General features: G+C 41.5%; 1 protein-coding gene across 1 annotated transcript; it reads left to right on the top strand.

The window, feature by feature from the left end:
• Positions 1-418: 418 nt before the first annotated feature.
• Positions 419-14,166, top strand: LOC138689591 (coiled-coil domain-containing protein 162-like). Its single transcript, XM_069805111.1, has 8 exons — positions 419-528; positions 1,420-1,572; positions 4,134-4,268; positions 5,843-5,995; positions 8,781-8,977; positions 10,909-11,029; positions 12,424-12,486; positions 13,945-14,166. Exons 2-5 carry the CDS (start codon positions 1,504-1,506, stop codon positions 8,847-8,849), a joined length of 426 nt encoding a protein of 141 aa, XP_069661212.1. The 5' UTR covers positions 419-528; positions 1,420-1,503; the 3' UTR covers positions 8,850-8,977; positions 10,909-11,029; positions 12,424-12,486; positions 13,945-14,166.
• The last annotated feature ends 614 nt before the right edge of the window (positions 14,167-14,780 follow it).

Genomic DNA, 14,780 nt, shown 5'->3' with positions numbered 1-14,780 from the left:
GTCCTCTGCACACCTTTCCTTCCGTCAGTTCTCATACCTATCAGCAAGGAGATCTTTCTTTCCTGATGACCAGAAACAGACTTTTTAAGGTTATATATGAAACTTATGCATTTGCCCCCTTCAAATACCGGTCGTGAACTGCTACCATTCTTCCTACTGTTTCCAGGGAAGAAATGTTTCTAAAACCAACAGAGATGTACAAAACGGATTATTCCATATCATCAATGGATCATTTTCATTGGGCCACTCAGGAAGATATTCTTGCTCTATTTAGTCAGGCGTCATGCAACATACTCAGAGCTCTGGATCGTTTACTCCTAGGCTATGGTGTTTGCTCATCCCTGGCTTTGCTCATTCACTTTCTCTGCTGTGATAGATTGTGGGGCTGTGCTACGCGATGATTATGGAAATAAGCTCGCTGACTCACAGGAAGAGAATCTTGGTCTCAAAGAGAAGATTAGAAAAGAAGTACAGGATGAATATGAATCATTAGTGCGGAACCTATTTGTGACTTGTGTCCATCTAAAAGTAGGTACACAATAAGAGGCGGTACTCGATCGGTCTTTTTTGTGCTGCTGTATAATTTGACAACAAGTGTAGCACTCAAAGGAATAAATTACTGCAGTGTGCCAGGTGGATGAATGGGTGAATCATTTATCTCCTGCTGCTAGGAGCACCTTGTAAAAATGTCTGGTAGAAAAATAGCGTACCTTTTCCAAGAAAGGAGGCATATTCTCGATGGAACAGGTACCACATTAGAGAGAGTGATAGAAACTCTTTTTAGTTACAGTGGAGGGAACTTCTTGGATGTAATACTTCCATTTGTAATATTTTGCATTATTTTTCTTGGAACCTTTATGTCCATTGCATAATTGTATAGCTCACTTTAACCATGCCTTTGTTTTCAAGCAGTCCACTGATTTCTTTAGGGTGACATATGTAATTACTTACAAAAATTTCTAGCCTGTAAAAACTGACCTGATTGTGACCATGTGTATTATAGAGCAACTACCTGCATCAGATCCCCAGGGTTTTGATTGATGGTCCACAAGCCCATTAATGCCTGTGGCCAGGGCAACGCTGACTTGAGGAATACTGTGATTTCTTTTGCAGTTTTGAGGGTGAGTCCAGTTTTCACCAGAGAGCTTATTTTTTCACCATGGTGTTGCTACTTCCATTAAATACATACATCCCAGGATTGCCATTAGGTTGCCTGCAAATGATACAGTTGAAATTCCACATCTTGTAGTGCCTGGATGCAAGAAGAATATTGCTCTGTCTTCCTGATACATTGATTCTAGGAAAATAATTATGAAGAAAGACCATCTGGTTGTAGTTGAGAGACTTCTGAAATCTTCTGAGTGTTGCTTTCCCATATGTGCACACTTCATCTCTTATGGGTTCTGTTTGTAATTGCAGGGAAAGTTGGATGTCTATCGCCTTAGCATTGAGCAACGAGTGTTTGAAATCATCAGTTAAGTGAGAAGAGAAGGAGTTGACAATATGATTGATCTGCAGAAAAAGTTTGGCTCCACTAAAAATAATGGTGACTTGAAAGGACATTTGTCTAAAGTAAGGAAATACATATGTGTGTCAGTAAATGAACACAAGGATAATACCCTGGTTAAGCTTGCTGAGGCTTAAGTTACTGCATTCTGCCTGGGACGTTGGCTGGGTGAAGAGCATGGAGGTGGTCCATTACTAGACTCTGTTAATGGCTACTCATTTGTCAGGCTGTCATGAATCAATCATCTTTGACTTCGTGTTTATGCTCCAAGTACAGAAATTTTGGGCCAAACCCAGCCCTTAAACCCTAAACAACTACATGTATTTGAATTTAATTTGGTCCTAAACTTAGGAACTCCACTTTCAGTCTGTTCTGAGTGAGACTAACACCGTGCTTTCTACACAGGTGAACGTCAGAGAGGTTGAACTTGGATCTGAAGAAGTATAAATGTGAACTCACATTCAATCATATGTCAGCATTGTCCTGTGTTGTCATCGTCCCTTTTTTGGGTGGAGGAAAGAGAATGTTTCAGTGACCCTGATAAATGTGTTGATGGGAGTTTTATCTTCTTGTCGTGCAAGGTGGTCACATAAAAGAATGGGGACAGAATTCTCTTTTCCGCTTGGGGTTACTTAAAATCAAAAATAGATTCAGTTTTATGTTTTGAAAAAGTGCCCCCAAAACTGATGTTCTGGGAGTTACAAACTAAAGCCTGGAAAGTCGTTTCCAGGCTACAACTTCCAAATCAATCCCTTTTACAGTCAAACATATTCCTCCTCAGCAAAGTTCAATTTGTACGGAAATTATGGTAGTCAGTCAGTGAATACAAATAAGATCAAACAGATAATGGCGAAATATTTCTGTCTAAGGCGAAATATTTCTGTCTAAAGCAAATATGCCTGCAGATCTCTCAAGCAGAGAAGCTTGCGAAGCAGGATATAACTGTAACGCCAACAGAGTGAGAAGGGCTTTCAACACCCCCGGTGAACCTGGGGGATAGATACCCAGGAGTAAATGAGGAACCGGTGGAGATGGCAGAGGTCCACGTGTGAGAAGGCTGCAGGGACAATTCCACATCCCCGCTCGGAAAGGACGGTGTGCGGAGGCAGGGAACAAGGAGAGCGGGGAGCTCACGGGCAGGGGGCTGCGGTTCGAGCAGGGTGATGGGAACTTGGTGGGCTGGGGCACACCGTGGCCGTGGGTGGCTACGGGGCGCTTAAGAAGGATCAGCAGAGAAGAAGAGGAGCGAGAATGTCATTCTAAGGAGTTCATTCCCAGCACAGAGCTCGGGTATGGATGTGGAGAGGTACTACTGAAAGCCTGCGAGTCGAGGTTAGAGGAGGGAGGAACGTTGGTGGTGATGGATGACTGCAGGGGAATCTGTTACAGACTGGCTGGTCAAGGGAATAAATCGGATGGGCCTGTCCATAGAGGGCTAGGAAAAGGGGTTTTGGTTTGAGGCCTTGGTGCTCATGGTTTTATCCATCTGGAAATCTACTGGAAGGGGAGCACAGCATTGCGAAAGCCTGGGCAGTTCCTGGACAGCATTAGTGATAATAACCTAAAAGCAAATGCTAGAGGAGCCAACCACGGTAAATCGCTACTTCTGCTGCTCACAAACAGGGAAAAACTGGTGGTGAGTGTCATCTGAGGCTGCAGTGGCTATGAAGTGTTTTGAGGAGAAAGGTTGCAAAATTATGCTGTGGAGCTAGGACTTGGGACTTCAGGAGAGCAGACTCTGACTTATTTAGGCAATTGCTAGGCAGAATCCCTGCAAAGCTGCCAAGAGGGGAAGAGTGCTGAGGAAAGCTAGTTGATTTTTAAAGAAAACTTAAAGAGATTTCAAAACCAACTACCCTGTTATGCAAGAAGCCCAGGGAGTTTAGCAGAAACTTGGCCTTGCTTGCCTTAGCAAGGAGCTTCTTAAAGGACTAAAATACAAAAAGAAAGATTGCAAGTAGTGGAAACATGGACAGGCAACAAAGGTAGAGTATCAGAGTTCAGCCCCATAGCGATGAAATTAGGAAGGCCAAAGCCCGGCTGCAGATAAAACTAACACGGAACACGAAGGGTAAGAAGAACAGTAGAGTAGAACTTCTGTGCGGAGCTGCCTCTGCCAGGAGGACCAGGACCTCCAGCCATCCTCTGTAACCTCCGTACACTCGTCAGGAGGAAGTCTATTTTGAACAAAGAAGAAGAAAACCTGATGACTGTACTTTTCATGAATTCACTAGTTTTGTTCTTAGTAAGGACGTTGTAATTAGGGTGAATCAGGTTACTGAATAAGGTATGAACCAGAATCCCCATTTGGCATAATAGTGTTTATCACCGTTAACAGTGCTTCATTTCGGAAGGGTTTACCTGCTTGCTGTTTTGGATTAAATTTCTTTCATTATTTTCCCCAGTTTCTGGGCAATGTTCACATGTCCTGTTTCCCTGGAGACACAGTAATAGAAATTTATTGCCAAAGGCTGCAGTGTTTCAAACTGCAAAGCTTGAACATTTGAAAATTAAAATGAAATACGAATAGTTACATGCTTTTACAATTGTATTTCCTTCCAAACAACACAGTTCTTCCTGGGGAAAGTAATCTTTGCGGCTCTAATCTTACCAATGTCTTCTTTAGCAGGAACAGCTGCAGCTCTTGCGGGATGAAAACATCAGGCTAAGCAAGCCGGTGTGTAAGCTAAAGACTCTGAACTGTTGGAAGCAAACCACTCGGAAGACACAGCTCTCTGCAAAGCTTAGAGATGCTGAGAAGGTGGTATTTCCCTACCATTTCATCGTTATTAGTGTCTAATTTTCTGCAAAACTAATGGTCAGATTGGGCAGGCTCACTATTATTCAGTGAGCCTATAGGAGCGCATGGTAACTGCAGATTTTAGGTAAAAATTCAAACCTTTTTCCCCTCTATATTATGGGTATAATGGTGGTCTTCAAATGTCAAGAGTGTGAAACAAATCCCTGATGCTTGCTTGAAGCAAGAGTTTAGGAAGTATGAGTAGCCTATAGTATTCCTAATTCTGTTGTTGACTCAGAAGACTAATTATGTATCAAAATCAACTATCTCACAGCTGACCAAAATGTACGAAAAAAACAGGCAGACATGAAGTGAAAATGAACTAGATTGTTGGCTTGGGAGGTGGCTGAGTGCTTGCTTTTTTTTTTTTTTAATTGGTATCTGCTTAAACAAAGCAGAACACAGCATGAGGTTTATAAATTTAATTACAGAAATACAAGATGAAGCACAAAAATTACTAAATTAAACTAAAGTGAAGATGGATGGAAAGAAAAGTGCCTCACTGCTTTAAATGAGGCTGATTAGAACGGAATAGACATGTTATTGATTGTTATATAGGTTAATTAGCTGCACATGTCAAGCAAAAGAAAGGCAGAATGGATCCTATTTTTTTAACTTAAAAAGCATGAAAACAAAATGGGTTTTGTGTGCTTGTTAATTTTAAACCCAAATAAAACTGGATGTGCATACGCTTACTTCAGTTATATCAGGGAGATGCTAAGTGATTAGAATATTTTATTAAACAGATCAGTCAAAGATGGATTGAATTATTGCAAATTTGTGGGTTTAAAAAAGAAACAAGAGCTACCTTCACAGGATTTAAAAGAAGAGCCTGAAACTGGGAAAAATAAATGGGAAAATTTGGCTTTTTAAAATTAGAAACTAGTTCATCTTGCTCAGACAGAGCTTGCTCGTGTCTGACTTTGGAATGATCCCGAAGATCTAAGAACTTGTATTTCACTGTCCTCCATGCCAAGTGCAGAGAATCCTGGACCTTGCTTTTTCCAGTTTAAATGGCTGGGAAAGGAGAGAGGGCTGCTAAATCTGTGCCTGACATAGTGACATGTATATACATACACATTTATGTTTGTGTTTAAAACAAACAAAAAGACCCTGCCCAGAAGGAAAACAAGCTTCATCACACACATTTTTACTTTAGAGATAATGAAGGAATAAACAGATTATGGATGAAAAGGTCTTTCTAATGCATAAGAAAGATCAAGTTTTGCATTGCTCTGTGCTTGTTTGCACACAAGTACTTGAATTCTTGACATGTGGCTATAATGAAAGATGTGCAGTTACACCCATACGAAAGATTATCTTAAGTTTTCTCCTTTAGAAGACCCCTCTTGTCCATCCTGTTCCCCACTTTGCCTTAAAAAAAGGTCCAGCCTTTATTAGAAAATAGGAACAATTCAATCCCGCTTTTACTAAAAATCTCTGAGAGATTTACCTTTCAAGAAACCCATTGCTATATAAAAGAGAGAAAATTACTGTTCTCATTATTGTTTCTGTTATGTACTTTCTGTTTACAGGAAGCTCTTCAAAACAAAAAAGAGCGTCCGAATGCTAAGATGATGGCAGAACACGAGGTGACTTCATTTCAGGGGCAGCTCACGTCTGTAAGGAAAGCTCTTGCAAAATCTCAAGCAGACAACGACAAGCTAAAGAGCGAGCTCCGTAAACAGGTATCTGAATTCAACAGGTCCTGATTCATCAGCGCAACAAGCTGAACTCTCCATCTCGCTTGCCTTAATGAGGACTTTGCCTGCTGTTATTCTAGGAGAGAAATGGATTCAAAACTAACTGCATCATACAGTTATTGACGCTGGATGTGTATTTTATGGCATTGAAGCAATGTGTTCATCTGAGTGTTTTCACCATTGCAGGTAGAGAGAATTAGGGAAAAAACTGCAGCATCTTGGATAAAGTCTGAGTCACGTACCAAAATGACAGCTGCAGGCACTGCATTTATGTATGCCATCAACAGTGCTGGATGTATGTTTTAGTAGAGGAAAAGATACTATTCATACTTTATTCCACAGATTAAAAAAAAATACTAAATTACAGATCTTGAGGTTATTAGTCTTCCACCCAATTAATTACATTTCAAGGAAATATTCAGGGATGTTGTCATTAAATCCAGAGCAAATTCATTACATGGGTTTTTTTTTTTTTTTCCATTTGAACACCTTCATGGATATATCACTGCCACAGCAAGCTCACTTTCACTTCTACACATGGCTACACATGCTGAAATGGCCCATTCCTCAAAGTCAAACTGAAAAGCGCACCCTTCACTTGCAATATGCTTAATGCAAGTAACATTATTGTATGGAAAGTAAGTCTTGTCAAACCAACCTCATTTCATTCTGCTGATAAGATTACACATTAGATAAACATAATGCTAGAGATGTAACATATATTTGCAAGGGCCTTGTAACGCTCGGGTTAGCAGCCCATAACTTTTGTATTTTAAATTTTAGTATTATGCAATATCAATAAAAATGCTAAATGGATTGAGAGCTAGATTTTTTTTACATATAAAAATGTGTTATTTTCATTAAATGAAGATGGTTTCTGATGGCTTTCTACAGGGGTTGGTAGCAGAACTATCAGTATTCAACATTTTTGTCAGTGGCTTGGAAATAAAGATAAAATTATAGATTATAAAATTTACCAATGACATATTTGGGGAAGAATGTTAGTGAATTTGATAAGGCACATTTAGTGAATAATGATGTGGGCAGAGCAGGAGTACAGAATCATACAGATAGCTCGGTAACTTGGTTATCCCTCCGAGAAGTATTTCAGTGCCTGAGTAGATGAAGAACGAGAAGAAAGCAGGACCTGTAGGGAACAGGGTGACTGCATCCCTGGACAGGACAGGGGTCGTAACAGACAGATGACTGGCTGTGTAGTGTGATAATAGAAAGGATGGATGCTGCAATCCTGTTGTTCATAAAAAGGCGAATAGTGCAGACATGTTAAAAATGAGTTTGTAGCCCTATGTACAACACACCAAAATACTGCCACTTGTTCCAGAGTGTACTACTTAAAAAAGACGAAGAAAAACTTGAGAGAGTGCAGAGAGTTCCAAAAACTATTTCAGGGCTGCAGGAAATGCTTTCCAGCAGAGGGATCTTAAAAGGCTCAATCTGTTTAGCCTATCTGAAAGAAGAGCGACTTGGTTACAGTCTACATATATTTTTGTTGGGAGAAAATAGCAGCTATTAAAGGGTTCTTAGGGAAAGGTAAAACAAGAGGTGGTGCCTAGAAGTTGAGGCCAGACAAACTGAAAACACGAACTTAGAAACAATGTTTTCGAAACGTGATTAACTGTGGAAATGACAATATGTCTCACCGAGTTATCTTCAAGTCAAGACCTTTCTGGGAAACATGGTTTAGCCAAACCAACTTGCTCGTTCCAGTACAAGGGCAATTAAGGTAAATGTGATATTAAAAAGTCACATCTGATGGCTCGATTGCTCCATTCTGAACTTATCTGTCTATGAAACTCCAAAAGGCTTAGAGAGCTCCCCAGTGAAACATTTTTGAGCTGCGACTGCTTTTAGCTCTTTGTGTTTGGATTTTTCACCAGAGTGGAGTTGCCTTTGGCTGATAAATTGGTTTTCTTCACTGACAAGCTGTCAATTTACTCCCAAAAGACCCACTGCATCTACCATCTTTCAAAAGCAGCTGCTTTTGTTATTGTTTTTCTTTGGTTTCTGACATCAGCTTCTGGTTCTTTCTCTTCTAATGTCTTTCCTTGGTACAGATTGTGATGATGGTGTTTACAAATAGCAGACTCCATTCCACAACGCTTGGCCGTACAGGAGGGTTTGACCTGATATGGGTGGCTTGTAATACTATTGCATTCAGTTGCGGTACAGATTCTAAAATGTAGCTATACTTCCTGGCTGTCTCTACAAACTGTGTATAAACAGCAATATTTGAAAAAGCTGTGCTCATTTTCCTCCTCTCTTTCCTTGTTTATACCTTGTTTTAAAAACAAGTTCCACATGCAGACCAGAGGCTGGTTGCAGAAAGCAAATTACAGCCGATTGAGGGAATTGGAAGCACCTGCCTTCTCACTTGCAGTTGAATGTGTTCTACACATGAATGTTATTTTGAGGCTTCCCTCTCTAACAAGCAATGATGTACATACAGCATTCTGTTCCCACTCCCCCTTACTCTTCCCTTGCGCTCCCCGTTCCCAGAACCCAGATTTTATTTTGGGTTTAGGTCTGACTGTGGTCCTTTTATAAGATCACAGGATAACTCAAGATTTGTTTACCAATGTTTCATTATTTTCAGTACCAAGCCATGTGGGACTGGGTCTCTCCTCATTTAAGTCAGCTGGGCATGACATCAGAGGACTGATCATCAGGCTTTAAAAGGAAATCTAAAAAAAAAGGTGTGTATGGGAGCTGGGGGAAAGTAATCTAAGTCTTTCGTGAGTCTCTGTTGTAGAAACAAATGCTGTTGGAAGTAGTACAGAGGCAGACAGAAGTGACAAGTATTCAGTGTGATGAGAGCTGAAAATATAGAGAAGATGCTTGAAGAGATGGAAGAAAAAGAGCAGAGTGAAATGCCTAACCAAGGAAGCTGAAAAATCTTCTAAAACATGCCATCTTCAACAAAAAGGGGCCAAAAAAGGAATACAGCAGGTAAGCTCATAATGCAGATTTGAAAAATAAAACCATTAGCGTTTCTGGAGAGATGCCTCAGGTTTTAACACTGCCTGACCACATCTGAGCGTACCCCTTCAAGCGCCTGAACTTCAGAGCTTCACGGTAGCCCCCCAAGCGCTCTGGGTGAGGGTCTCGCGTGCTGGGGGGTCACGGTCCGCTTATCGGTGGCATCTTGCGTTTCTGATGCTTCTCAGCACCTTCCTCTTGAGCCCGGTTCGGTATCTTTGCTCTAGAAAGCGAGTATTCTCCTCGTTTTAGAGGTAAACTGCCTAAGAGTCTGCGTAAGGTGCCGGTGCAGTGGGGACGGGGGTGCGGTGCCAGACAGAACCCGTTTGCGCCCCTGGGGGGCTCGGGGGGACCTTTGGAGCCTCCGTCGGGCTCTGCCTCCCTGTTCGGGCCGTGTTCCCGGGTCTGCAGTGCCTGTCGCTTTTTCCCTGGGACGTTTCCCAGGCAGGGCTCTGACCCCCGTGCTGCAGAGCTGACAAACGGCTGTCCTTTTGCTTTACCTAGCCTGCATTTGACATAAACCCTCTGCCTTTACCTCTGTTTCACATATGTTGCACCCCTGTTTCCCAAATTCTGGACTACCATATCGGGAACATATCGGGAAGGGAACTGTTTTAATCCAGTCTGGCCACAAAAATGGCATTAGTTTTCACTAAACTGATGCCATTGTACTGAACCCATGTATTGAGTTTAAATCTGTTACTGCATTGCATTACACTGATTTAGTGTAACTGAGTAACCAGACCCACTTTTTAAGATTATCTCCCTGTAAAAGGGGCTGTAGAGCTTTAACTACTTCAATTTAAAAACCAATTTGGCCAAGTAAAGGCAATCTCTGTGTTTAGCACAGCTGGTAGAGTGGGCTCTTGTCTGTGAAATGTGCAGTGCTTGTTTTGTAGTGTAGCCTGCAGAACAAAATACTGTTTGGCAACCACTTGATGAGACTTTAACTAGATGAATCCATCTACTAACTGACAACTCTTCTGCCACTGAAGTCTCCCTGCCCTTGCTTTCTTGGTCTAGAGAGAAAAAAGCTTTGTAAGTGTATCTGAATGCCTCTCCTGTAAAACAAGCAAAGTATATTCTCCCTTCAGTCTTCTAAAGCATCAAGGTGAAAGCATGGGCTGTTTGTTTTCCAGAGTCAGGATGACAAATGCTGTTCTGCTGGGAATAATCTCTCAGGCTGCCGGCATGTTTTCTAACCAAAACAGCATGAGACGCTTTTGCACGGCCAAAGCAGTTGGTGCAGACACGAGGCCCCTAATTTCATTGGTGTCTGTCTTTGATGGGGCTCTCGGCCGTGTTGCTGTGTTTACAAAATAACCCTTCAAGATCAGAGATGTCAGCAGCTGGATCAGCCTTTGAGGAGAGCAGAAAGGAAAATGGCAACTGCAGTGCGCAGGCTTTTATTGCGACACAAGCTGCAGCTAGCACCTATGTGGCCATTCACACTAACAAACTTTATATTTAAACTCGGCAAATTACAGAGTCTGCGGGAGAGATGAGGGAAGAGCTGCTGTTTTTTCCACGCACCTCTGCCCTGAAAAATGGAGGTAGGGCCTTGTCTAGTTAGGGTTACATGCAGAGAACGGTGAGAAAAGGCCTCTCTATTGTTTTTATCTTCCTCCAGCAATGCCTGAAACGCAGATTCCTATTAAACAATAACGAGAATGTCAATTTGCACTATTTGTGCTGTATTTTGCATTCAGAGGGATTACGGGTATGTTTAGCAAAGCTGTAATTATGGATTATTTCAAACCAGCAAGAAGCGATGGCCTTTCATTCACAAGAGTGCACAAGGCAACAACAACTTTTCCTTTAAATCTAGGCCCCTGCTTTGAGGCAATGCTGCCAGATAATGAATTTTTGTTGCTGCCGTTAATCCTTTTACCGCCCTTTAGATCAGAAACCAGTTAACCCAAGAGTGTGGTTTAAAATGGGAGGCCTTCCAGCCGGTTGATGAACTGCAGTGTGAAGTCTGTGACCTGGAAGCTGCAGTTTCCCAGAGGAATGCGACTGCAGGTAAAAAGACAGCTTGTGGGTTGTAACCTGCCTTCTTGGGGAAATAAGTCTTATGAGCTATGTGTCCATGCTCCCGAATCCTTCCTTAATCTTTGAAGCAATAGGCAACTTAAGCCAAATATGAAAGAGGAGAAGACCTCCGCTGTTATGAAAGCACTTAGGTAGAGGAGAAAGACCTAAAACAATCTTGAGGAAAAGTCAGACAACTCAAAAGCCATACGCCTTCTTACACCACAGCTGCTCAAGCAGCACAAGAAACACTGACTCCCAAGTTAATAACTTTAAACCATAACTTGTGTTGTCTTTTGCCTTGTAGGGATATCATGGGAAATACGAGGGGAGCTGCATTTAGGGGAGGCGGCAACTAGGAAACAAAGGATCCCCAGTGGTGGGAAATCAGGCTTCGTTAGTGGCTCTGGTCCTGGAACAGCTTGCTTACAAATCGTGTGGGGCAGCCAAACAAGACTGGACCCTTCTAATTTGATTAGATACATGCCTATGATTGCAGGTATTTTTAGAGGATCTCAAAACAGCAGTGAGAGCTTTCTAGCCTTTAACTGAATTAACCTGGAACATAAACCTTTAACAGAAATCTTTCTTCTCAGCTGTTTGTTAGGTAACTTTTTAATATTAGATTAATATTTTATTACATAATTCATGTAGCTTGAAAAGCTTGGTTAGGGATTTCTACTCCTACCTGCCTGAAGCTGCTGCTTTTCTCTGTGGTATCAAAATCCTACCGTCAGTCTGACAAACGCATGCAGAAAAATTGATGGGAGATAGATACCTAAATTCCTAGTAAATTAAGTAAACAAGAAAAAACTCCAATGATCTTTCAAGGTGCATTTCTATGCCACGAAGAATATAAAGTACTACAAATTTAATTAATATTCTGCAGGAAAATGTTAGTTATTCCTACCACAGGAAACTGAGAAATGCTCATTAGCACACTGCTGAAGACAGGACATGAATCAAATGTGGGGACATAAAGATACCTCCCTGTTCTTTAACTAATGCACAGATGCACTTGGTTTCTCTGACTTTAAACCAATCACGTTCAGTGAAAAAGTTGATGCAAAACTTGTAAGTCACATTGATGCTACTGAGCACAAGGAAAGCAGCTGCCACAGAAAGGAAATGAATTTTTTTTTTTTTTCCTGCTGCAAGTTACCATTGTTAAACATGATGCAGAGCTGGAAAAACTGGCTGAGGAGCTTGGAATTTTCTACGCTCAACATAAGAGCTCCATCAAACTATAGATACCTAGTCTGAAATGTGTTAAAACTCTGCAATGTATTGTAGCTACCTTTTTACTTGCGATTGTTTTATTCCTATGTCTGTAATAGTAGATGGACGTTTTAAGGTTTGGTGGTTTCTTTTTTCTTTTCAAAAAGGTGGAAGGAAGACTGCAGAGCCGTTGTCCCATAGTACAAGCAATATAAGAAGTTGTTTTCCAGGTAATAAATCAATATTAAATAGCCCTCATTTTTGATGCATTAATACTAGTACTTCTCAAAAGGCAATCCAGACTTGCATTGTGTAAAGATTTCTCTATTAACCTGAGTTGCACTGTGCCACTAACCTGACGCCAGACCTATAGAATTGGCCAGACCTAGTGGTATAGGGCTGGCAACTGTTACTTGCAATAGCCCTGTTTTGACTGCAAAGGCGAAGGTGTTTTTGAAACGGGTCATGTCAACTGCAGGAATGGCCCACATAGACTAAGACTTCAGCCAGTTTGCAAGAATAATCTGTAGACTAGCAGTCTGAGACATGCCCTCTAGCTTTTTCTCCATTCCTTTTCCTCCATCTTTACATCTCCCCCTTCTTCCCTCTCCAATGCTCTAGGCTCTGGCCTGCCTCAGTAATGTAAAACGGCTGCTGCGCTTCTTTCTGGGCTTGTGTGATGCTTGTGTAGTCAGTTTTCCAAGGCCCTGCTTCAGCACGCGTGGATCCCGAACACGGTTTGACCAGACTGGGTAGTTGGTCGTGCGGTCTGGGCAGCTGCTCTCCTGCTGCTCCAGCAGGCGGCCAGAGTCCCCTGGACGTGCACCCTGAAATAATGCCAGAAACAGGTAACCAATGTGGTCTGAAACATCTTAGATCACATCTCAGAAGGAGGAGGAACACTATCTCAATTAACAAGTGCAGTATTACAGCTACACAGCAAAAACACCCTCACCTTTTTACCTAAACTTAGTGGGAAAGGTTAATATAGGATTAAGAAGTGGTATAGCAATACCACATTGTACATAGATAAAAATCAGTGATAAATCACACTATGGCTGATAGCAAGCATAGCACTTGATTCAGTGGGCATTTTTTTAGTGGCTGAAGGGTTGGCATTAAGTGGCTGCACATCTGCTTTTCAGAAATCTGCAAAGATGAATTCACTAGGGAATTTAGTGTCACTGGGAACAGATCCTTAACACCCACCCACTCACACCTTTTAATCTTGGCTTTCAACAGGCCTGGGAAAGACTGAATTGTAGGGAAAATAGTGACATATAATGAAGCAGACTTGGGGCAGCAAAAATTTTCTGCTTCACTGAAATGTCTCCTGCTGGATGAGTGAATGCTGATGCACTCATTACTATGAATGAAAAGGGTGTGGTGTGAGCTGCAAAAATTGCAGATAGTTGCAAATAACTTTTGCAAATAGTTGCAACTATCTATCTGCAGATAGTTTTTGTTCTACTTTTTTGTCAAGATCATCCATGAACCACTTCTTCCACACTAAGCAATCTATTATTCTATTAGTACTACGCTGAGTGTTCACAACTTGTTTTGGGGTTTTTGTGGTGTTTATGGTTTTTTTTTCTTTTCACCCTAACATTCTGCTTAGAGGTCAGAAACAACAGCTTTTGCATTTACTTGAGTTCCACTTTAACTCTGTGTTGTTGGTGACATTCCAGGTTCTGCAGCTCAGGTCCAGAGTAAGAAGCTTTCAGCATCCACTCAACATGGGGATTACTAGCAGCATCCTTTGAATTTTGACCCAGGAAGCAGCAATGGAACAAGAGGAAGCACTCAAAGACCAAAGACAGTAAGCAGTGGTGGCATTGGTAATAAGCTGGTATGGTTGCAAAATGAGCAACTTCTTTGCTAGCTTGCAAGCTGTGATTTGTGTATGTACCCAGGCAGCTTTCCTCTGGACAATAACTCGACCCCCTTTGAAAATTTATCTCTAAGAGCAAGGTGACCAGTATGTATGGCTAGCAAACAGAAAAAAAAATATGTTCCAAATGCTCCAAAAATTGACTAAAGAAATGGTGCAGGAGGGAGATATTCAGATAGCAATGGTCCAGGAAAGAAATTTTGGGGGTTGGTTTATTTGTTTGGTTTTTTTGAGTACTGTGCCATGGTTTCTGACTTTTTGTTACTTATGCTTTCAGGTGCCTAGCAGATGGAAGGAGGGAAGGGCAGATAGGCTATTACCACACCTAAATGAAAAGTCTCTTGCTACTGTCTTCACGCAACTACAGAAACAAAGACTGGTCCAGAAGTAAACCTAAATGTATTTTTAATCAGTCCAGGCCATTTTAGACAATGCCACTGAACTGGCAACCTTGAAGCAAGAGAAGAACAATTTATATACAAATCAAACAGAGGCAGTAATACTCCAGTGCTGTGCGTATGCACTTCAGCATACTTGGATGCAGCATTCAATACCAGCTCCAGTCAGTTAATCTGCTAATCCATTTTAGGTACTGAGTGATGGAGATCCTTGCTCTGAGCAAGAGCAGCGCTG

Source organism: Haliaeetus albicilla, chromosome 17 (assembly GCF_947461875.1).
Source record: "Haliaeetus albicilla chromosome 17, bHalAlb1.1, whole genome shotgun sequence".
Taxonomy (NCBI): domain Eukaryota; kingdom Metazoa; phylum Chordata; class Aves; order Accipitriformes; family Accipitridae; genus Haliaeetus; species Haliaeetus albicilla.
Note: the sequence above shows the minus strand (reverse complement) of the source record. Positions and strands in the feature narration are given on the sequence as shown.